This window comes from Physeter macrocephalus, chromosome 4, assembly GCF_002837175.3.
Source record: "Physeter macrocephalus isolate SW-GA chromosome 4, ASM283717v5, whole genome shotgun sequence".
Lineage (NCBI taxonomy): Eukaryota > Metazoa > Chordata > Mammalia > Artiodactyla > Physeteridae > Physeter > Physeter macrocephalus.
This window is the reverse complement of record NC_041217.1, coordinates 71,848,688-71,871,264: the sequence shown is the minus strand read 5'-3', so window position 1 is coordinate 71,871,264 and position 22,577 is coordinate 71,848,688. Positions and strand designations below refer to the sequence as shown.

General features: G+C 51.2%; 1 protein-coding gene across 3 annotated transcripts; it reads right to left on the bottom strand.

The window, feature by feature from the left end:
* Nucleotides 1–129: 129 nt before the first annotated feature.
* SEMA4A (semaphorin 4A) lies at nucleotides 130–20,334 on the bottom strand. Of its 3 annotated transcripts, none has more exons than XM_007110373.4 (15): nucleotides 20,210–20,334; nucleotides 17,741–17,911; nucleotides 15,957–16,117; nucleotides 14,322–14,384; nucleotides 13,963–14,061; nucleotides 13,626–13,731; nucleotides 12,690–12,806; nucleotides 12,188–12,312; nucleotides 11,858–12,030; nucleotides 10,652–10,802; nucleotides 4,476–4,656; nucleotides 2,485–2,603; nucleotides 2,218–2,375; nucleotides 1,836–1,936; nucleotides 130–1,443 (listed from the first exon to the last, which is right to left on the bottom strand). In XM_007110373.4, exons 2-15 carry the CDS (start codon nucleotides 17,880–17,882, stop codon nucleotides 851–853), a joined length of 2,289 nt encoding a protein of 762 aa, XP_007110435.1. In that variant the 5' UTR covers nucleotides 17,883–17,911; nucleotides 20,210–20,334; the 3' UTR covers nucleotides 130–850. The 3 variants fall into 3 exon arrangements, with proteins under 3 accessions (XP_007110435.1, XP_007110436.2, XP_054940260.1); XM_007110374.4 differs by lacking the exon at nucleotides 20,210–20,334 and adding an exon at nucleotides 19,759–20,182; XM_055084285.1 differs by lacking the exon at nucleotides 20,210–20,334 and adding an exon at nucleotides 18,190–18,212.
* Between the last annotated feature and the right edge of the window lie 2,243 nt (nucleotides 20,335–22,577).

Here is a 22,577-nt window from a genome sequence, read left to right as displayed (position 1 = left end):
AAAGAGGTGGTTTGGAGTTGGAGAGAATAATCACCCTACAAACCTACTAATGTCCTCGGACTGCCTGCTTCCCTTACCTCCCGCGGTCCTCGGCTGGACACTCTGCTCTGACAAAAACAGCACCAGTCATAAGCTTTGTCTTTTTAATAAAAAATAAACTGTCTGTGACAAGTGGTTTTTGAATCCCAAAACAAAGGAGAGGGGAGAGGAAAGGGGTCCAGGGGTCAGCCAGGGAAAAGGAGTGAACAAGGCTCAGATGGCCCCTGTGTTCTAGCCAGGCCAGAAGGGGTTAAATCTGCACCAACTGAAGCAAGATGGAAGGAGGTGAGACTTCAGGAAACACCTCCCTGGTTGAGTTGATAAGGGGAGCAGGAAGGGGGCAGCTCCCTGCAGAGTCCTGGAGAGCCTTGGGAGAGGCGAGTGTTGGTGTCCAAGGTGGCAGCTGCTTTTAGAGTGGAGTCTCCAGGTGTGGTGTGCTATCTTACAGTTGCTTAGGTGTTTGGTGTTTTAGGGTCTCCTGTAGCAGTATGTTTCTGGAAGGTCCCAGAATGGCCAGAATTGAAGGATCCTCTCTAGGTCCTCCTATCATAGCCTAGGTCCAGGTCTGGGGCAGCCCCCATTAGAGAGGCCACGTGCTTGGCAGAAGGGAGTCCCATAGGGGAGTCAGGCCGCTGTGCCCAGCCCCACTGAGTGCTATCGGTGGCACAGAGTGGCGGAGAAGGTCCTCTTGTGGGAGGAAGGTGGTCTTCTGTGCTACTCCCACCCTAGTCAGGGCTGCACTGCTCCCGGTCCCCCCAGCCAGCACGGCCAGGCGCCCTGCCCTACCCGACAGCTCCAGCCTATACCGAGTTTAAGCCACCTCAGTGCCCTGGAGGTTGTTGTCAGCGTCCACATCACTGGCAGAGGTCCTGCATTCCTTGGGGGATTGGAGGCACTGCTCCCTGCTCAATGGGGCCTTCTCCCCAAGGGGCAGGGTCCCACAGCCTTGGACCTTGCCCCGGGCTCGGAGTGCCCCCAAAGGGGAGGCGAGGAGGAGGATGAGGGCTCCTGAAAGCACTAAGGCAAGGAGTACAGTGACGGTGAGGAAGTGGGGCCAGTAGGACCGCGGGGCATCCAGGGCAGCCCCACCACCGACTCTGGTCAGCGGGGTCTCCATGCGTTCCCGGGGAATGCCCGCCAGTTCAGGATCCAGGGCCAGGGGTTGGTCCTGACTGTCCACCCAGTAGGAGACCACAGGGTATGAGAAGTCATTCTCAGTGGCCCAGCACTGATAGAGACCCCCCACCCCATCTCGCAGTAGCAGCAAGAGGGAGCCACGGTAGACTGTGGAAGAGATGTCCGGGATCGCTGCTGTGCCGTGACTCCAGTGGTAAGAGGCCAGAGCTGAGAGATGCGGGCAGGGGAGCTCCAGGATAGAGTTGGGGACAGCCAGGACTTCTTTAACTGTAGGTAAGGGAAAGGGGCCAAAGGTTAAGGAGAGAGCAGGCAGGAGGGAGTCTCTACCCGACATGTGGGCCCCAACTCCCACCTCCAACTTCTATTTCAACTCCGAAACTCAACTCTGACCCCTTTCCTATCTCCAGTCTGGGCCCCATCCTAACCTCCCCAGTGCAACTGACTCCAACTCTGACACCAGAAGCAACTTCAACCCCAATCCTGAATCCCAGCTTAGAATTCCTATCCCTCCTCCCTACAGCCTACATCCCAATCCAGTCCAACTCTGGGTATTCAGGTCTCAAGCCAGGCAGGTGCTGGGGGAGAAACTGAGGCAGAAATGCCCACCCCCTCCCAGAAGTCCTCCCGAGCCTTTGTGCCACCCCTGGTCCCACACTCACTGATTTGGGGGCGGCTCCGAGGCCTTCCGCTCCGGCCCACGGGGCCACTGGCACATGCCCACTCTGGGTTCCCACGCTCCATGTCCTGCTTCCAGGACTCCCTGAGAAGGCAGGGAAAGCAAAAATTATCCCTTGAAACAGCCAAGAGTGGGAGGAGGAGGGAGCAAGAGAGCGAAGTGCAGGGGGGAAGAAGGTGGGTCTGGGAGACTAGGTAGAACAGAGAGGAGGGGAAGAGAAGCCCAGAGATGGCTGGAACAGCTCAAAACTGCCTGATGCAACTCCATCCCTGGAGGAGCCCCCCACAGGCCGGGAGAATCTTGCAGGGAATGTGTTAGTAGCACCTGGAAGGAGGAAGACCATAAGCTGGGTGACTGGCACTCACGGGATGGGGGTGGGCAGGAGGCAGCAGATTTGGGACTCCGGGTCCCAGGCACAGTGAGGGTCCCGGGCAAGGACACAGTCCACACAGCTCTCGTAGACACTACAGTTGGCTCGGGGAACCCTCCACATGCCTCCTGAGAAGCCTGCAAACACTGCTCCCTGGAAGAGAGATGGAGAGTGTCAGGGCGTCCTCGCCACACCTAGGAAGGACCCAGCACCCAAGGCCTGCCCCACTAGAAGGCCATCTGAGGGTCAGGCCCCTTCCCACCTGGGTGGGGGCCAGCTGCAGGTTGCGAACAGGCTCAGGGTCAGGGAACAGCTGGATCTCCTCCACCAGATAAGCGTTGTTGTCCCCACTCACCACAGCCTTGTGGAGGGACCCTGTGCCTGTGAAGAGACAGAGAGAGCTGAAATTGTCTGACCCCATCTACACACCCCTCTCGTACTCCTTCTCTGACTCCAGATGGCTTCCCCAGCTGTCAGAAAGTTCCCTCTGAAGTGTGCACTGGACACAGATCTGTCAGACCGTTTCCCTCTATGCCACGGAGATGGAGCTTGCTTGGAAATGGCTGGAAATCCCTTGCCTCTCGGCCCTTCCTCTGCAGCTGCCTGATAAAACTCCATGCCTGGAGGAACCAAACCGTCCCCTTTCTCCATGGACACGGGGCAGTGGACTGCTGAGCACTTCTGTAGAAAATCACATCACCAGCCTCCCTCACCCCCATCAAGTGTCTCTACTCAAAGGCACTTCAGTGAGTTCTACCCTGACCACCCTTTTAAAAATTACTACCACCCCAACTGGCATTCCTGACCACACACTGCTCTGTTTATTTTCTAATCTCATAATGTACCAAGTAATTGACTCTTCAGTATGTTTATTGTCTGTCCCCTCGCACTCCAAAAAGGAGCTAGATTTTTGTCTGTTTTGTTCTCTATTGTATACCCAATATATGCACAGCTGATGTCCTAAAAGAATGAATGAACCTGATGGGTTTCTTCCACTAAAGCTCAAGGTCATCCACCTCAGCCAGGCCCTCAATATAATATATGCTTGGCAATCTTCCCCATCTCCCCCGCAGACTGTCTCTCCTTTTTTCTTTCTTTTTTTTTAATAAATTTATTTATTTTTGGCTGTGTTGGGTCTTCATTGCTGCGCGCAGGCTTTCTCTAGTTGCAGAGAGCGGGGACTACTCTTCATTGTGGTGCGTGGGCTTCTCATCGCGGTGGCTTCTCTTGTTGCAGAGCACGGGCTCTAGGAGCACGGGCTCAGTAGTTGTGGCTCGCGGGCTCTAGAGCACAGGCTCAGTAGTTGTGGTGCACGGGCTTAGTTGCTCCGCGGCACATGGGATCTTCCCGGACCAGGGATCGAACCCGTGTCCCCTGCATTGGCAGGCGGATTGTTAACCACTGTGCCACTAGGGAAGTCCCTCTCCTTCTTTCTACGATGAATATTTGAAACTATTCCTCTCTCCTCAAACCTCCCACCTTTTCTACCCCTCAGTCTCCACCCCCCCGCCCCACCCATGACCTTGTGTCCTACTTCGTAGAAAACACAAAAGCCTTCACAAAAGAGCTCCCTCTACTTCTTGCCCATTTCCCCCACAAGTCTATACATTCCCCCTTCCAGTCTTATCCCCCCTTCTACTCCTTCACTCCCATCCCAGCAGAGGTCTGTACCTCCCCCACTCACGACCAGTCCCTCCACCTGGTTCTAGAACCAGGCTTCCTGCTGCCTCTGCAACTTAACCTGCCATTTAGCCCCTCACCTGCCCATCTCTTCGCCATCTCCCTCTCTACTGGATCCTGACGATCTTTCCCATCTTTAAAAAGATTGCTGGCTGGATCCCACGCCCTCCTCCAGTTACCTCCCCTTCCCCTCTTCCCCTTCACAGCCAAGCTTCCTGAAGCGTGATCTGTGATCTCTACTCTCGATGTTTCCAGATCCCCCTCTATCCTCCCTCACTCTTCACCTCTCTAGCATGTCTTCCCCATAAGATAAACACTTCTTGTTAAGGTCACCAAAGCCCTCCATGTTTCTCTCCCCCACCAGACTGAAAGCTCAGAGAAGGTAGGGACAGGGCTGTTTTGTTCTCCCACTGTATTTTCAGAGCCTAGCAGGGTGCCAGGCACAAAGTAGGTGCTCAGAAAACATTTGTTGAATGAATGCCTGAGTGAATGAACTCAAAGGTTTCCCTCCTCAACCCGAGTTGCAGTCCCTGCTCTGGTCCCCTGAGGGGTGGCTTTGAGCCCTTTACTCACTGGTGCCCAGGTACATGACCAGATGGCTATTCCCGTTGATGCCCTGGGCTGTCTCCACCGCAAGCCGTGTGTACTCCACACCAGACTTCACCAGCAGGGGTGTCCCCACCACCGGCTCATCCATCAAGAAATGGTCCTTCATGAAGGTCAAGGCTTTATCAGAGGAGGGGCCCTCCGAGCACTGAAGGGGGAGGAGGCAGACCAGGTCAGCTTTCTTCTTCCTTCAACTCACCCATTGCCTCTTCCCTCCCTCCCTCCCGCTTGGCTAATCTCCTTTGCCTCCCTTCCTCTTGGCAGTCCTCATTTCAGGATGGGGATTAAAGCTGGACTCGGGAACTGCCTGGCTTTGAATTCCAGACTCTGAATTCAGCGTGCCTGAGGTTCCTTAACAGAGTAATGGGCCTATTACCAATACATCACAGGCTTGCTGTGAGGATGCAATGCACCAATACATGAAAAGTAATTAGAACAGTGCTTGGCATAAAGTAAGTATTTCATAAACATTAGCTGTCATTATTTTCCTCCATCATCACCTTCACCAAGGATGCCTGGCTACCAGCAGGAAGTAGAGTGAGGGTCCCTTGCAGACAAGGACCACCTTGAACTCATGTCTGTAAGCCCAGGCTTAACACAGGACCTGGCACACAGTTGGTGCCCAATAAATGCTCGTTGAGTCAGTAATTGAATGAACGATGTCACAGAAAGGGGTGGTGAACAGGGAGTGTTTCTCATCATGGTGTGGCATGAATTTGATGCGTGACTCTGGGAGAGTCCCTTCTCCATTCTGGGCCTTCTTTTTCTTACTCATAAAATGAGGGGGTTGGACCGGCTGTTCTCGAAAGGCCCTGCCAACACCAGCATACTGTGGCTTTGGGACAACTGTGTCCTGATCTTTGGTCACGATTCTTGTCCTTCATTTCCAAGAGCACTGTCTTAACACCAGCCCCAGCTCTGTCAACTACAAGATATGTCCTCAGACAAGTTATGAGTTGCAACTTCCTCACCTGTAAAGTGATGTAATAACATCTGTATTTCATTTTGATGCCAGAATGAGCATATGCACTTACTCTCACTTCCTCCCAAAGGGATTTTTTTTTTTTTTTAAAGACACAAACCTACAGGGATGGGGAGAACAGGAGAGGAGGCAAAAGCAGCCACATTTTGGAAGCTGGAAAGCAAATGAACAAATAGGAAAAGACTTATTTAACAGGATAAAAGAATCTTCTTAAGGCAGCCCAGGGATAACCCCAAACTATCTGATTTATAAGGCAGAATTCCTGAAGTTCACGGATTAGTGGCCCCAGTCACCTCTGGAAATGGGGTAAAGGAGGGGCTGAATAAAGAAGATTATTTGAAAGTCTCTTTAAGAAGCAGGCAGATTTCCTCCCAGCTCCATGCCACTGAGTGACTGTCCCTTCCATACCCTAGCCCCAAACTGGAGGTTTATTCTCTGGAGAGGGTAAGACAGAGGGACTCTGAATGGAGTACAGCAGAGATGGGTGACACCACCATGAAAGCAGGGGATTAAATCCAAGTAGACATAGTACCTGCTGAGACTCTTCCCCCACACCCAGCCCTCTCTCCCCATGGCTCCCATACACCAGGAGCCAGACCATCTCCCTCCAGGCAGAAGACTGGAAAAATCTACTCCAGGAAAACTGACTAGAGGTCCAAGAGGAAAGACTTAAAGATATTGACATTGAAGGTCCCCAACAAAGCAGTCCAGCCAGACCAACCTCAGTGGAGCTATCACGGAGCTCAAGTTGCCAAGTCATGCCCAGGGTGCAGAGTTTCCACACAGCTTCATGGTCCCTCCCTCTTACATATGAGTAGATAGCCAAGGATTACCAGATATGTGAGTGAAACCATGAACATGAAAGAGATCAGAACAAGGAAATGGAAAAAATGAATAAACAAAAACCTAAGAGGAAACAGAAATGACTCAGAGAAAAGAAAACCACAACGAAGTATCATTACTATCTTAAGAGAGATAAGTATGAAGATAGTATACCCATGAAAGAAGAACATAATGCTACAAAAGAGGAGTTCTTATTTCAAAGAGTGTGGCCAGAGATTACATACTTCCTGAAAGAAGACCACACTACCACTATGAGGTAGTTTTGCTCCCGAAAATCAAACTTTAATCTGATTACGTCTCTAGATCCAAACACCAACCAATTTACAGAAAATACTTAAACTCCATCATAGAGATGCAAAATCAAGATCCAGACTGTGGAAAATTCTACATAACAAATAAATTGCAAGAGCAAAAAAGAAGTTGGAAAGGGAACATACAGACTAAAAGAGACTGAAAAGAGCAACAGATTTACAGATCAAAATTTACAGATCTTATTTGGATTTTGATTCCAATAAACAAACAATATTTTTAAAAAACCCTTATGATATCTGTGAGACTATTAGAAATTTGAACACTAAATGCATATTAGATTAAGGAACTATTATTAATTTTTTGGTGTGATAATGGTACTATGGCTATGTTGTTGTTTTCAAGGCCCTTATCCTTTGGACATACATACTAAAATATTTATGGATGAGGTAATGGGATGAATGGTAGCCCCGCAAAAGACATGTCCGTTTAAAACCTGTGAATGTGACTTTATTTGCAGAAAGGGTCTTTGTATACATAATTAAAAATCTCAAGATGACTCATTCTGGGGACTTTCCTAGTGGTCCAGTGGTAAAGAATCTGCCTTCCAATGCAAGGGATGTGGGTTCAGTCCCTGGTCGGGGAACTAGGTTCGCACATGCCACAGGGCAGCTAAGCCCACATGCCACAACTACAGAGCCCACACGCCCTGGGGCCTGTGCGCCACAACTAGAGAAGAGAAAACCCGCACACCACAACTAGAGAGAAGCCCGCGCAACGCGATGAAAGATCCCGCATGCCGCAACTAAGACCCGACGCAGCCAAATAAATAAATAAATAAATAAAATATCTTTTTTAAAAAGATGACTCATTCTGGATTACAATGGGCTCTAAATCCAATGACAAATGTCCGTATAAGAGAAGTGGAGGAGACATACAGAGATAAGGCAACGTGATGACAGAGGCAGAGATTGGAGTGATGTGCCTACAAGCCAAGGAACACCAAGGGTTTCCAGCAGCCAACCAGAAGCTCAGAGTGAGGCATAGAATAGATTCTCCCTCAGAGCCTCCAGAAGGAACCAACCCTGCTGACACTTTGATTTCAAACACCTGGCCTCCAGAACTGTGAAAGAATAAATTTCTGTTGTTTCACACCACCACGTTTGTGGTAATTTGTTACGGCAGCCATAGGAAACTAATACAGATGAAATGAAACAATGACCAGAATTTGCTTCAAAATAATAAGAGGAGAAGTGGGTGGGGTATAGATGAAACAGTTTGATTGGCTATGAGTTGAAGCTGGCTGATGGGTGTACGGAGGTCCATTACACTATTCTGTCCACTTTTTATATATTTAAAATTCTCTATAATGGAACATGTTTATAAAAGACATATTCAGGGCTTCCCTGGTGGCGCAGTGGTTGGGAGTCCGCCTGCCGATGCGGGGGAGGCGGGTTCGTGCCCCGGTCCGGGAAGATCCCACATGCGGCAGAGCGGCTGGGCCCGTGAGCCATGGCCGCTGAGCCTGCGCATCCGGAGCCTGTGCTCCGCAAAGCGAGAGGCCACAACAGTGAGAGGGCCGCGTACCGCAAAAAAAAATAAAAATAAAAAATAAAAGACATATTCAAAGCTCAAAAAATCTAGTAAATTAAATATCTGATAGCAGAAATTAAAAATCTGATAGAAGGATCAGAAGATAAAATTGAGGGCTTCCCTGGTGGCGCAGTGGTTGAGAGTCCGCCTGCCGATGCAGGGGACACGGGTTCGTGTCCTGGTCCGGGAAGATCCCACATGCCGCGGAGCGGCTGGGCCCGTGAGCCACGGCCGCTGAGCCTGCACGTCCGGAGCCTGTGCTCCGCATCGGGAGAGGCCACAACAGTGGCCACAGAGAGGGCCGCGTAATGGGGAAAAAAAAAAAAAGAAGATAAAATTGAGATACTCTCTCAGAAAGTAGAACAAAACCAAAGACATGGAAAAAATCTTTTCAAGGATTTTAAAAGGTAGAGGACTAGTCCAGGAGGTCCAGAAAGAAGTGAAAAAACATTCTGACATTAGAATGTCAGCTCCATGAGGAAAGAGACTTTTGTCTGTTTTGTTCACTGCTACAGTGCCTACAACAGTGACAGGTGGCCTCAAAAAATATTTGTTGAATGAAAAGGGAACAGGAGGAAATAGTTCAAGAAAACTTCTTAGAACTGAAAGAACTAAAATTCCAGGATTAAGGGGCAAATTGAATGTCCAGACAATGAACGAACAGATATCATCAAGGCACAATATCATGAAAAATTTCAAAACAACCAGCAACACAAAAAAGGTCCTACAAGATTCCAGTGAGAAAAAAACAAAACAAAACAGGTGACATTCAAAGAGTTGGGCATCACAATAGCTTTAGACTTCTCAACAGCAGCACTGGAAGCTAGAAGATAATAGAGGAATCCTTCAAAGTTTGGAAGGAAAATTATTTCTAGTCTCGAATTAGATACACCGAGGCAAACTATCAAATGTGAATGTAGAATAAAGACATATTCAGACATTCAAGGTCTCAAAAAAATTTACCTGCCATGTATCCCTTTCCGGGAATCTCCACTAAAATAAGATAGTGAAAAAAAAGAAAAGAGAGGAAGTTGTGGGATGCAAGAAACACCAGATTGTCACAAGAAAGAGGCAAAGGGAATGCCCAGAATGATGAGGAAGGGAGATTCCAGGATGGCAGCTGTGTCCCGGATGTAGTTAAGATGTAGATATAGTACAGACTGCAGCAGATAGGAAGGATCTCTGGGAAGATGAAACTCTTAGAATACCTAATGGATCTGTTATTAAAAGAGATTCAGATAACTGAGGAAGAGTTTGGGATTGAATTAAAGATAAGAGCTTAGAAAACAAAGCAAAGGGCTTCCCTGGTGGCACAGTGGTTGAGAATCCGCCTGCCGATGCAGGGGACACGGGTTCGTGCCCCGGTCCGGGAAGATCCCACATGCCGCGGAGCAGCTGGGCCCGTGAGCCATGGCCACTGAGCCTGTGCGTCCGGAGCCTGTGCTCTGCAACGGCAGAGGCCACAACAGTGAGAGGCCCGCATACCACAAAAAAAAAAAAAAAGAAAGAAAACAAAGCAAAAAAAAATAATAGTAATCAAGATAATTACTAACCCCAGGGAAAAATTTTAAATTATGCAAAAAGGAAAAATAATCATGGCTTACTACCTGGCTCAGTTGTGAATAATGAATCATAATATAAATATTGATCTAACCAAAATTACTATAAAGCAATGTTGGGAGATGAGGGGTGGGTGCAGTGGTGTGTTGATAAGGCAGCTCTGGGGAACGAAGAGCAGGGGGACCTCTGATTTGAAGTGTTTGCTGATTTCCATGATGTATTATTCCCACCATGGCTGATTTCAAGCTATCAATGTATTGTCACTGAACTTGTATTTGTAAAGAGATGCACAAAGGGTTCTTGCTAGTTGCTGCAAACCAGTTCCAGCACATCGCTGAGTGCAGGTGGGGGACATGGTTAAATCCTCACCATCCAGAATGGGAATTCAATAGACACTGCCTGACACTGAAACATCAAGAAGTAGCAAGAAAAGTATTTCAAGATTTAGAGATAAATATCAAAAGAACCAGCTAAAAAAGTTGAAGGTGGTTGTCTCTAGAGAGGAAAAAGTGCTGAGAATAGGAAACAAGGCTGTTTTTTGTAACCAACCATGTAAATCTATATGATTGTTTAAATGCTGTACATATACACTCTGATCAAAAAACAACAGTTAAATAAGAAATGCAGGTGAAGATGCCCAAGACAGTCCTTGGCACAGCCCATGCTCCCTTGTTTCCTTAGTGATATACCCAGGTATTTGGGGTGCACTCAGCTGGGGTGAAGGGGTGCTGCCCTGTGTTTAGGATGGGGTTGGACACATGTGGAATGTGGGCAGCCAGAATGGGTGAATATCTGAGCAGACAGGACCTGGGGGTGCGGGGAACACTAGCATTTATTATGCCGTGATAGGTACTTTGACATGCATATTATGTGTCTGGGGAGGCAGGGTTTGCTCAGTGGGGTGGGTAGTACTCACGCTGCCTGGCCGAGGACTGATATCAGGGAACCCGTAAGTAGTCCAGCGTGAAGTCTCTTTGTTCAATTCCTTATACTTCCCCTCAAAGACATGCTTGATGTCCTTGAGTGAGAAAGCACAGACAGCAGAGCTCCTGGTCCCACCAACCTGCCTGGAGAAAGCCAGAGGGGACATTGTCTGTAACCTCCTCTGCTATACCAGGAAGCTCCCCTTCCAGCCCTGGCCCACCCTTGGTGAGAAACCCTAGAAGAGCAGGAGGATGAAGGGCTGGGTCAGCCCCCAGCTGTGGTGATAAGGGCTAGGAGAGCCCCAGACTCTAGCCCATCTTAGGATCTGAGGTGTGATTATCTTTAATGAGAATTAAATGGGGCTCATGCCCTGGGTGTCTCCTGCCTGGCCTGCCCAGACTGGGCCCCCATGGGAGGGGCAGTATAACCAGCTGCCCAACAGGCTCCAGATGAAGTGTTCCTCTTTGGGGATCCCATGTATTCCTGGTCCTCAGATAATCAACCAGAGCCTGACTACAACTATTTTTATTCCTTCAGCCTTGGTCTGTGGAGACAAAAGGTCTCTCTTGTTCTCTTTAACCTGTGACATACACCATATTCTCAGTTCTGGATGCCATAGATACCAGACCCTGCTTACAACAGGTATCTTTGATACCTGACATATTGTCAGCAGGTACCAGACCACAGCAAGTAAGTTAAACTTTCTCAGCCTCCAAGCAATGACTGTATTTTTATCTTATGTCGCTGGTGGTGTTTCACTCTTTGCTCTGACCATTAGGAAGCTCAGAACTAAATTTGTGCCGACATCCCAGGACTGCACATTTGTAATGCACATTTGTAAAGCACATGTGTAATGTGCTGACCGGATCCCTGGGTTCTCTTATTCTCCTTTTATTTCCATTTCCTCATGGATTTTATTTTATTTTAATGTTTGCCTTTTGTAAGCTGCCTCCTATCCTTTTTGGAACCAGGCAGGATACAAACTAATAAGAACCTTTCTGAGCTTTATTTTTCCCATCTACATTAAGGGCATTAGTCAAATTCCTGGGAGATGGTGACGATCAAATGCCTTCATATGTGAAGTGTGGAGTATGTGCTCGGCTCACATCAGTTCCTACCCTCCCTGGCGGGCCAGGGCAACAAGGGTGCTGACCCGTAATCCCGCTTCCAGCCGCCACGTTCCCGCCTGGCTGCTCACCACTGAGAGGTAAAGACAGCGTAGACATAGGGGTCGGTGGACGAATTGTCTGCCAGCAGGACAGCGTGACGGATGACGTTGAAGGGCAGCTGCCCCGGCTGGGCGCAGAGTAGCTGGGCCTTCAAGAAGGTGGTCCACTTCTTCTGCAGCAGCTTTTCGCCGCCCACGTCGTTCTAGGGTCACCGGAGGAGTCAGGGGACGCCCTCTGCCCCCACGTGACCTCGCCCTCTTCCCCGCCCCTCACTTCCATTGGTCCCGCTCAGCCCCGCCTCTGCCATCTCCCCATTGGCTTCTCCACAGCCAGCCCCGCCTGCCGCCCAGGCTGCAGACCTTGCAGACTCTGGCCACCCGGGATGTGTGGAGCTTCTCGAAGAACTCAAACTCGCTGGCTGTCTCCTCGAAGAAGAAGTAGACGACGTGGGTCGAAGGGATGGCTGCCACGAAGGAGGCGTCCGCTGCAGGGGCGGGGCAGATGGGCTAAGAGATGGAGCACCTGGATGCCCTGGCTTCCCCTTTGTGAAAACCCTTGGCTCTGGAGGACAGGAGACACGACCTCTCGGGTCCCACAGCTGGTCGAGACGTAGCCATGGGTGGGGGGTGGGGGCGGGGAGCGACTGGTACTTCTTTAATTATTTATGTAAGATGAAAGCTTCAAGAGGACGGGAGCTTTGTCTTCTTCCCTGCAGTACCGCCAATGCCTAACAGTACTGCCTTGCACACTGTATGCCTCAACAAACAAGAGTTGAGTGAATTAACAGCAGTTCACAGTGCCAGGTCTCTGGGACTTGGGGAAGGGGGCCAGACCTGTGCTGGGTGGGGCTCAGGTCCTTACGTTGCAGCCAGCGGAGGAAATTGTCCGTCTTGAGGACAGGCTGGGGTCCCAGTGTGCGCATCAGGATGGGCTCACTGCCCAGGAAGTTGTTCATGGTGCCGGAATAGAGCATCCCATCTAGTGTGGGAAGAGGAGGGGAGACCCCATCAGTTGGAGGGTGCCCCTGCCCTCCTCAGACCTGTCAGCATTCACATCAGTCTCTGGCCTCCTTCGTGTGTTCTGCACCTTCCTATAGAATCCCAAAGCCCAGCTCACAGCCCCCCACTGAGCACCGTTCTTAGGTCCTTCTGCCCAGAGGGAATGGCCAACCTTATGGCCTTCAGTGTTTTGGCACTTTTCTCTGGCTTCTCCCTCCCATGCCCAGCTAAACCACTTGCCAGTTAGAATCACTCATTGTTGCCCGAAGATGGCTTCGTTTTGTTTCCGTCCCTGAAAGTCCTACCCTTTTCTTCATGGAACACCTTCCCTGCCCATCTACCTATCTTTCAAGGTCCCACTCAGTCAAAGTCCACCGCCTTCAGGAAGCCAGGGTGGGAAGTCTAATGGTTTGTGTCCGGGAGGGCACAGCACCATGATTTCTTCTTTGTAATCCCTACAGTCCCTAGCACAATGCCTGGCACACCAGAGGGGGCATTCATACAGAGCATACTTGTGGAACAAATGACTGAATCTCAGGCCTCTTCCCTGCCTGAGACCCTTCCTGGACCCACCCGCCTCTGTGCAGCTCTCCATATCCATTTCGCTCCACCTCCTTTGTGGCAGTTTCAGCAGGAGCTGGTGTTTGGAGTACCTGATTCTCCCTCTGATTTTGTGCTCCGAGGCTCCTGGCTTCTCCTCCCTCTGTCCCCTGCTTTTCAGGAAATTGTCAGATTCCATATGTCACAGAGTGACCAGGGAAAGCAGTTGCTGGGGTGGACCAGGGAACCTCATACTCACCTGCCAGGACAGCCGTGTGTTTATGGGCGGGGTCGAAGGGGCTTTGGCCTTTCCCCTCTACAACCTTGTCCTCCGAGATGGGCAACAGGTTGGAATCTTGGAGTTCCTAGAGAGGGGGAGTGGCTGGGGGGCCAGAACGCCAGAGTTTCATGTCTGGGAAAGGAGGGGCGTGAGGGAGGAAGGGGAGGGAATGTAGAGGAAAATTGGTTTGGGGCCAGGAAGCTCACAAGGGTCCTGCGTCTGGAAAGCCAGAGTTTTCCAGAGCTGCAGAGGATGAGCTGGGAGTAGAAGTGAGGAGGGATGCTTGGGGCCTGAGAGCTGGTGCCAGATAACTCACAATGAAGGTACAAGCAGGGCTGAAGGCGAAGGTGCCACAGGCGTAGAGATGGGTGGCATTGAAGGAGACCAGGACACGAATAAAGTTGAAACACTGTGTCTGGGGGAGATAGAGAATTCAGTCCTCCAGGGCACTTGCCCCAAACTCCTGGACCCCCAGAGGCTGCTCCATCACTCCCTAGTAGGGAGAAGGGCAGGGCAATGCTGAGGCAGTCCCAGTCTGTCTTTATAGAACACGATGCAGGCATTTATCATGCAGACAAGCATCCTCTGCTGCCTGCCCAACCTGAGATCATCCAGTGATGGTCTAGGGACACCAGGGTTCTCTACCAGAGCCCCAGTATCTCCACCTCTACTTACCTCATTGCTCTTCTTCTTAAAGGCACATTCACTCTTTTTTCGGTCACTGGCTGGCCAGGGTATCTGAAGTGGGGCATTGGGAAAGGGGAGATAAAGGGAATGAGGTCTTCAGCTCTAGCTCTGACCTACCATCCCCCCTTGGCTCTGATATGAAATCACCAGCAGGCATAGTGGTTAGTTACATGCTGGTGGGCTATAATAACCTCACTTTGTGACCCTGGCTATTACTCTGATGATACTGTTATTCATTAGGACACAGCTCCATGGTAGAACATGGCCTATGGAATCAGACCTGAGTTTGAATGTAGACTCAGCCACTTACTGGTTGAGTGATCTTGGTCAATTGCACAGGCTTCTGGAGGGCACAACTAGGTAGCATATTTAAAGCACCTAATGCCATGCATGGTATAAAAGCAGCAGTTGGCAAAAAAAACACAGCATTTCCTGGGGAAATTGTTTAAAATGTCAGTTCCTCACACCTCAGAGAATCTGTATTTTTAAAAAACTATATTTATTTATTTATTTATTATTTTTGGCTGTGTTGGGTCTTCGTTGCTGCGTGTGGGCTTTCTCTAGTTGGGAGGAATGGGGGCTACTCTTCCCTGCGGTGCACAGGCTTCTTATTGCGGTGGCTTCTCTTGTTGCGGAGCACGGGCTCTAGGCACACGGGCTTCAGTAGTTGTGGCTCGCAGGCTCTAGAGCGCAGGCTCAGTAGTTGTGGCGCATGGGCTTAGTTGCTCCGCGGCATGTGGGATCTTCCTGGGCCAGGGCTCAAACCCGTGTCTCCTGCATTGGCAGGCAGATTCTTAACCACTGTGCCACCAGGGAAGCCCAGAATCTGTATTTTTAATTGGCATCCCATGTGTGCAGGTGGCCCACAGACCACACATTGAGCAAAACAAATCGTGGAGATGCTCAGTAATTGCTAGCTCCCTCCCTCCCTTTTTTCCTTCCCTCTCCCTTTCTCCCTCATGTTGTTCCCATGAGTAGGGGGGTGACTGTAATTTAACACAGAAGCTTCAGTGATTTCTACCAGTGGGTGGATATCATATTATTGATATAATTTGAGTCAATGTTTCTCTCATATGTCAATGATTTCCATATCAGCCATTTTAGTAATTAATATTATTCAACCAGTATTCATGGTACCAATGAATAGTGAGGCCACTATAGTGTTTCTTGTCTGTTATACCGATCATATATATATGTCTATACGAAGAATTGCTGATTGTTGAGGATGTCCCTCGTGGTCCAGTGGTTAAGAATCCGCCTTCCAATGCAGGGACGCAGGTGCAATCCCTGGTCAGGGAACTAAGATCCCACATGCCACAGGGCAACTAAGCCTGCACACCACAACTACTAAGCACGCGAGCCACAACCAGAGAGCCCGCGTGCCGCAACTACAGAGCCCACGCACTCTGGAGCCCGCGGGCCACAACTAGAGAGAAGCCCGCACACTGTAACGAAGACCCAACGCAGCCAACAAATAAAATAAATAAATATTTTTTAATAAAAGAATTGCTGATTATAGGTAACAGCAAATTGGGTGGTTATTCATGCGTAAGCAGCCCAAGCACAGGGCAGCTGTCGGCCCCCTCCTCACTCCCAGCCCGTGCCCTTCCCCTGGCCTCTCACCATGTTCTTCAGCCTTGGTACCCCTGGATCCTGGATATTCAAAGCCAGAATGGCCTCTCGAGCCCCCACATAGAGAGTGTCTCCATCACCACTCAGGAGCAGAGTGTCAAAATCCTGGAGGCCCTTCTGGTGAAAGAAGCTAAGAGCTCTGCGTCCATCCCCTGTTGAGAGGTGGTGAGAAGGAGACAGTGATGAGAAGTCAGTGGGCAAGCAGCTGATTTCTGAGATAAAATCAGGGGAAGAAAAGGGCTGGCAGAGTGTGCTCCCCAGACCTTGGCAACTGGACCCACTCTTCATCAGCAGCTCCCCGCTTCATCCCACCCTGCTGGCAGCCATAGGAGCTTTGTGTGTTGAGCTCACAGTAGAGAGGAAAGGCAGCCAGAGACAGGGTAATGACAGACTGGGGCTGGGGGAGGGTGGCCTGTACCCAAGAGACAGACAAAGGAACAGGAAATAAAGTGAGGCACAATGGATGCTCTTCCAGGCCTGGGGGCTGCGGTGGGGGAGGACACGTTGGTCCTCACCCGTGGAGAGAGCAGAAGGCAGAGAGACGGCAGGGAGGCATTGGCGGCCACAGACAGGAAAGCTAGATGTGGATAGGACTGTGTCAAGAGTAGCTGTGGGTTGTAGGGGCCCCACTCACCAGCCCCACTTTCCTCCCCGCCTCTACTGAAGGAAATTTCCACCACAAGAATCACTGCCATAGGCTGAACAGAAAGGAAACGTTTTTCTCCAAAGTTTCTTGCAAGCGCCTAGATGTCACCTGGGCATGGGATTCCAGCTGGTTGTGGGAGGTTCCCTGAGGTCTCCCCATCACCGTGGTGTGGCAGAGGTGGGGCGTGTGTGCCTGGTCCCCTGGCATATCAGCAAGGGGGGAGGAGCTTCTGAAATCCTCTCTCATGAGCACATTTGTACTTTTGAATTAGTTAGAGGACTGACTAGCTAATTGTTACCTTTGGAGGCTCAGAGACTCTTAGGACCAACCAAGAGGAGGAGCTGGGGAAACGTGTGGCAAGGTGCTGGAGAGGCCGGCTTCCCCAGAACTGTGTACACCCCTCTGTTACTGAACTGACCGCCTCAAAGTGTGGTTGTCTGTTCATCTGCCTCCCCCTTGGGACCATCAGCACTTTGAGGGCAGGGGCTGAGTCCTGTTTATGTTGTAATCCCAGCACCCAACAGAGGAGGCCCCTCCATCAACGGGCAACATGTGTTTCCTTTACCACGTTGCCCCAGAAAGACGCTAAAGACACAGCTGTGCCCAGGAGACTGTCCCTACAACTCCTACAGGGCCCATGTTCCTTCCTGAATCTTTTCCCTGGAGGTGGAAGACCAGCAGTAACCACAGCCTCAGTAAGAAACCAGCCAAGCTGTGCCTAAAGGGTCCCAGAGTCCATATCCCAGCCAGGCCACACTGAGTTCTTGTATTCTTGGTGTCCACAGTACTGGGCATGACGTGGTCCAGCATCATCTGTGCAGTTGTGTGTCCTGCTGTGTCCTGGGTCACCAGGCCCACAGATGCTCTTCTGGCAGGGGCCTTGGCTTTGGGGCACTTGAGGGCATGAAAGCAGTTACGGGTTTGAGGTGACCAGTTTGACAACAGTGACATTTAAAGAGGGAAAGAAAAATCACCAACTCTGGAGAACCAGAAGGCACAACGCCCCTGGCCCCCTGGTCCCCTGGCTTCCCTTTCCTCAATCTCTGCCCCAGGTGAGTTTCATCATTCACTCCTTTCTCAGTCAGCCCAGTGTTGCCACCCCGACACTTCCTGACCATCAGACACTTACCTGCGTAGTATTTGACCCTGGGTGTGGGCCCCTGCCCGTCACCCTGTGCAGTCGTCGGTGGTGGCAGGAGCAGCAGAAGCAGCTGGAAGAGGAAAAGGCCCAGGAGGCTCCAGTAGTCCAGGCCCAGGGCTGGAAGGGCCATGCTCAGCCAGAGGCTGTCACCAGACGGCTCTGGGGAAACAGGCACCCGCCACTCTCTGGGTGAGCGGTCTTTACCACATCCTCCCTGGGAGCCAATCAGATAGCCCCAGGCAGCAGAAGTATGTATTGTGGGGGGGATGCTAGAGAGACGGCCAGTTTCCTCTCCAGAGTGCCCTTAGAGAGTCTCACTTCCATCATGCCACAGGCCTCACCCCGCCTAACTCTCCCCTCTGGGTAGGAGTCCAGCTGTTCCCCATCCCGCCCTTCTGGTCTCTTTGCACCAATAGCCCCACTTTGCCTTTTCTCACCTTACTCTCAGTGAAGTCTTTCTTGCTGTTTACTCTTTGCCTTCCCTCCTCCCATAGCCCAGAGCCCAAACCAATGCCTGGTCCTGGGCAGGGAACTTTCTGGGGAGCAGATTCCTGCACTCACAATATAGATTCTTCAGACCTGACTCTCCTGGCACTTTCAGATCTGTTGATACCCAGGGCCTCGTACACAGCCCTACCCTCTGATGACCCAAACAAGCAGACCAGGTCTGAATCAGCCTGCTCTGATCTCTCCCAAAATGGGCTTAGGTTGCTGACTCTCAGGTCTACAGGCCTCTTCTTGCAGGGAGGAGATGGGAGTCCAGCCTGGAGGGCTGGCTAGCAGCAGCATGAGGAAAGTGGCCCAGGGCAGGGAGTGGCTGGCTGTCTCCCAGCCTCTGCATAATCCTCCCCTGGGACTGCCACCCCCAGCCACCCATCTCATCTCACCCTTGAGCCAGACACAGTGCAGAACCTAGGTGTCCAGACTCTTGGGCGTGGGTGCCATCCAAGAGAATAAAGAAGGGGGGTTCCCAGGCCCCAGAGGCAGGGGATGGGGGCTCAGCCTGGCTGGGCCAGGCGTGCGGCGCTCCGGGTACCCATAGCAGCAAAGCCAGCGCTGGAAGCTCTGGGCGAGGGAAACCAGAATTTCCACCTCTCAAGTTGTGACAGATCCCTGGCTTGGGCGAAAGTTGGTGGATTGGGAAGGGACTAAAAGGAGGCACACCTCTCTCTTTCACCTCATCTATCCAGAAAGTTTAAAAGGCCAGAAAGTTTCTAGGTCATTTCAGCCATTCCCCTGTCCCTCTATCTCATCACATTCAGTCTAACCAGACTAGCAGTGGTTTCTCCTCTTGCTCAAGACTTCCCAGCTAGGAGACATGACACCGTCTTTCATATTCCTCTTTCCACTTACCCACAAGGTGGGGTCTCTCTATTCCTACCTACTGGGAAGTCCCTGCAATGGTCTAAACTTTCAAACCTCCCACTTCCAACTGGGCCATAGTCTTTAAAAAATAAAACAATTGCAAACAACAAGGACCTACTGTATTGCACAGGGAACTATATTCATTATCTTGTAATAACCTATAATGGAAAAGAATCTGAAATAGAATATATATATATGTATGTATAACTATCACTTTGCTGTACACTTGAAACTAATACAACACTGTAAATTAACTATACTTCAATTTTTTGAAATGGCTTTTAAAAATCTAATAAATAAATAAAACAATTGCATTAGGCTCTTATCCATGGCTTTGCTGTGGAAATTCCTTCTGTAGTCTTATCTCTAACACTCTTACGGCAGCATCAGGCCAGTGGGAAACCCAGACAATTTCCCATCTGAGCTTGAACATACTTCTGGGTCACCCAAACGCCTGATAATGGCTGCTCACCCCCTCCCTGAAGGCTCCGGGGGGAACCTCATAATGCAGGGTTAATAGGCATCTAGCACCAAGGGCTATAAAGTGGGTAGTTTCCTGCCCACTCAGCCTGAGCCCAGCTGACTGTTGGTTAAAGAGCACATACACCCCAGGGCTAATCCGACTCCAATAAATAACCCACCTCCTTTTTTTTTTTTGCGGTACGCGGGCCTCTCACTGTTGTGGCCTCTCCCGTTGCGGAGCACAGGCTCCGGACGCGCAGGCTCAGCGGCCATGGCTCACGGGCCCAGCCGCTCCACGGCATGTGGGATCCTCCTGGACCGGGGCACGAACCCGTGTCCCCTGCATCGGCAGGAGGACTCCCAACCACTGCGCCACCAGGGAAGCCCCCCACTTCCTTCTTAAATGCACATTCCTCATGGTCAGGAAGTCCTTCCTGTAGTGTAACTTCCGTCCCTCTTGCCACAGCAAAGCCTACAGGGTGATGAGACAGCCTAGGCTCCTCCTTAGAAGAATTCTTTATCAGTCTGCTCAGCCTTCTTTCCTTTCCCTCTGCTCCCATTTTCCCTCAATTTCCCTGAGGGCTGGCCTCAGCCAAACCCCTCCTGACAACTGTTTCCATCAAGACTTACCTAAGACTTCCCCAGACTCTCATGGAGTCTTGTTGCCAGATCCTTGGGAGAAGCCATGGTCTAAGCCACCCAGAGAACATTTTGTAGACTCTCAGAATCAAGGGAAACTCCCACCCAGACCCCACCTCAAGCTCAGAGTGGGAGCCTACCCTGCTCTGGGGCCTCTCTGCTTGAACAGATTGGCTTTTCTGGGTCTCTGGGAGGAGCTCTGATAGGGTGGGTGGGGCTTGGGGGAGGAGGTTCCAGCCCCACTCTCCCAGTCCTTGCCCTATTCCCGCCTCTCTGGAAGTGTTAGATTCAATGCCCTGAGCCGAGTTCCTCCTTCTCCAGAGACCCAGGAATTCTCCTTCTGGCAACGTCTCCTTTTCCCCAGCCTCTCCAGTGAATATGAAGTCTGCATTATCAGGCTTTGGTCTACCCAACAATTTTAGATGCTAGGTACCACAATAATCCCATTTTAAAGATGATGAAAGTGGGGCTTCCCTGGTGGCGCAGTGGTTGAGAGTCCGCCTGCCGATGTAGGGGACACGGGTTCGTGACCCGGTCTGGGAAGATCCCACATGCCGCGGAGCGGCTGGGCCCGTGAACCATGGCCGCTGGGCCTGCGTGTCCGGAGCCTGTGCTCCGCAACGGGAGAGGCCACAACAGTGAGAGGCCCGAGTACCGCAAAAAAAAAAAAAAAAAGTGAGGCAAAGGAGGTTACACAGCCAGAAGCCAAGTTAAACTCATATCTGCCTCATACCAGAGTGACTCCCTTAGCTACACTGTCTCTCAGGAGTCCTACTCCTGCCCTAGTCTGGGAAACTCAGCTCTGAGCCACTTGGATAGAGAAGGCAAGTGTGTAGGGTGGGGGGTGGCAAGTTCTATCTCTGATGGGCTAAGAAACAGTACCTCTGGGGTGATTCCTGACTCAAGAGGAAACAGAAACCTCTCTGAAGAAAGGCCATCAGGTACAGGTCCCACCCCCTGTCTCCACAAGGGCCTTCTGGTCTAGTTCCCTGGAGGAGGCTGGTGGAGAGGAAGGGCACCCTGCCCCTACCACTGCTTGTCTTGCACCAGAGCCTCAGGAGTCAGATCCCAAGTTTCACTGCCATCTCCCTTGCTGCAGCCTGCAGAGCCCACAGCCAGGGCTGGCTTCCTGGGCATGTGACCTGCGCAGTCACGCAGGTCCCCACGCTCGGTCTAAGGCCCAGCTGCTGCCGTCTTGAAAGTCTTGATCTTGTTCCAGGAGCTCCACACTTTCATTTTGCACTGGGCCCTGCAAATGATGTAGCAGGTCCTGCCCAAAATATCAAGAATGCTCAGAGCTGACAGAGTCCCACTCCCTCACTGTACAAACCAGGAAACCAAGGCCAGGGAGGCGAAGTGTGTTGGCTGAGGTTGGAGTCAGGCAGCAGTTCAGGTGGGGTGGTGGTAGGAAGGGGTCAGAGGTTCAGGACCAGGCTGTAGGGGCCGTGCCATTTCATAGCTCCAATGTGGGAGCTCCCCAGCTCCTTTCTCTCCCAGCCCTGGGTCCCAGCCTGGGGACCCCCATGACAATAATGCTGAGTTCAACCCTGACCCCCCAGTGGGGACTCCTCCCCCACGGCCCCTAGACCACATCAAATAGTAGCCCCTTTCTGGCCAGCTTTCAGCCCAGGATAGAGATGTAGATGTGGGGATGGAGGTGGGAAGGGAGATGGGGATGTCACTCCCACACTTACCCCATGCTCACCCCAGGGACTCCGTATCTTCTGCACCCTGAGCGAGCATGGATACCTCACTGAGGAAGGGGCTCCTGAAGCCAGGAGAGAAGCCACTCCTGGCTTTACCAATGACCTAGCCGGTCCAGTTTCCACCCCCCCCCCCCGCCCCACCTCTCCCTTCTGGCTTCAGGGACAGCCCCAGAAGAGCACAGTCCAGGGGAACATCAGCTTCCTGGCTCTCCTTATTAGCCCCACCTGCCCTGCCCTTCGTTACCCTCTTTTTACAATCACAAGCAAGTCAAATCAACTTATAATTATTAAGTGCCTACTGTGTCTAAGGCACTAGCGATATCGCCAAACCTCTACTCCCCCAGCATCCCCCTCACCTCTTCCCATCCCCACTGTCTCCCAGCCTTCTTGCCGCCCACCCAGCCCAGTCCCCCCTAACCCCTTACCCAGTGCCTCCTAGGTTTCCTCCTTCCGTCTGACTAGTGCTGGAAGACTGAGCTGAGTCCTGAACACAATGGCCCGACCCCCTCTCTCTGTCCCCTCCTCAGGGCAGAGCCAGCGCCAGACAATGGCCCGCCCCCTCCTTTCTGAACTGTCAGCTCTCCCGCTCCCTTACCTGGAGCTTGGAGATGCCTCTGTGTTTCCCTCCCCCTGGAATGCCAGGCTTCCTGTCT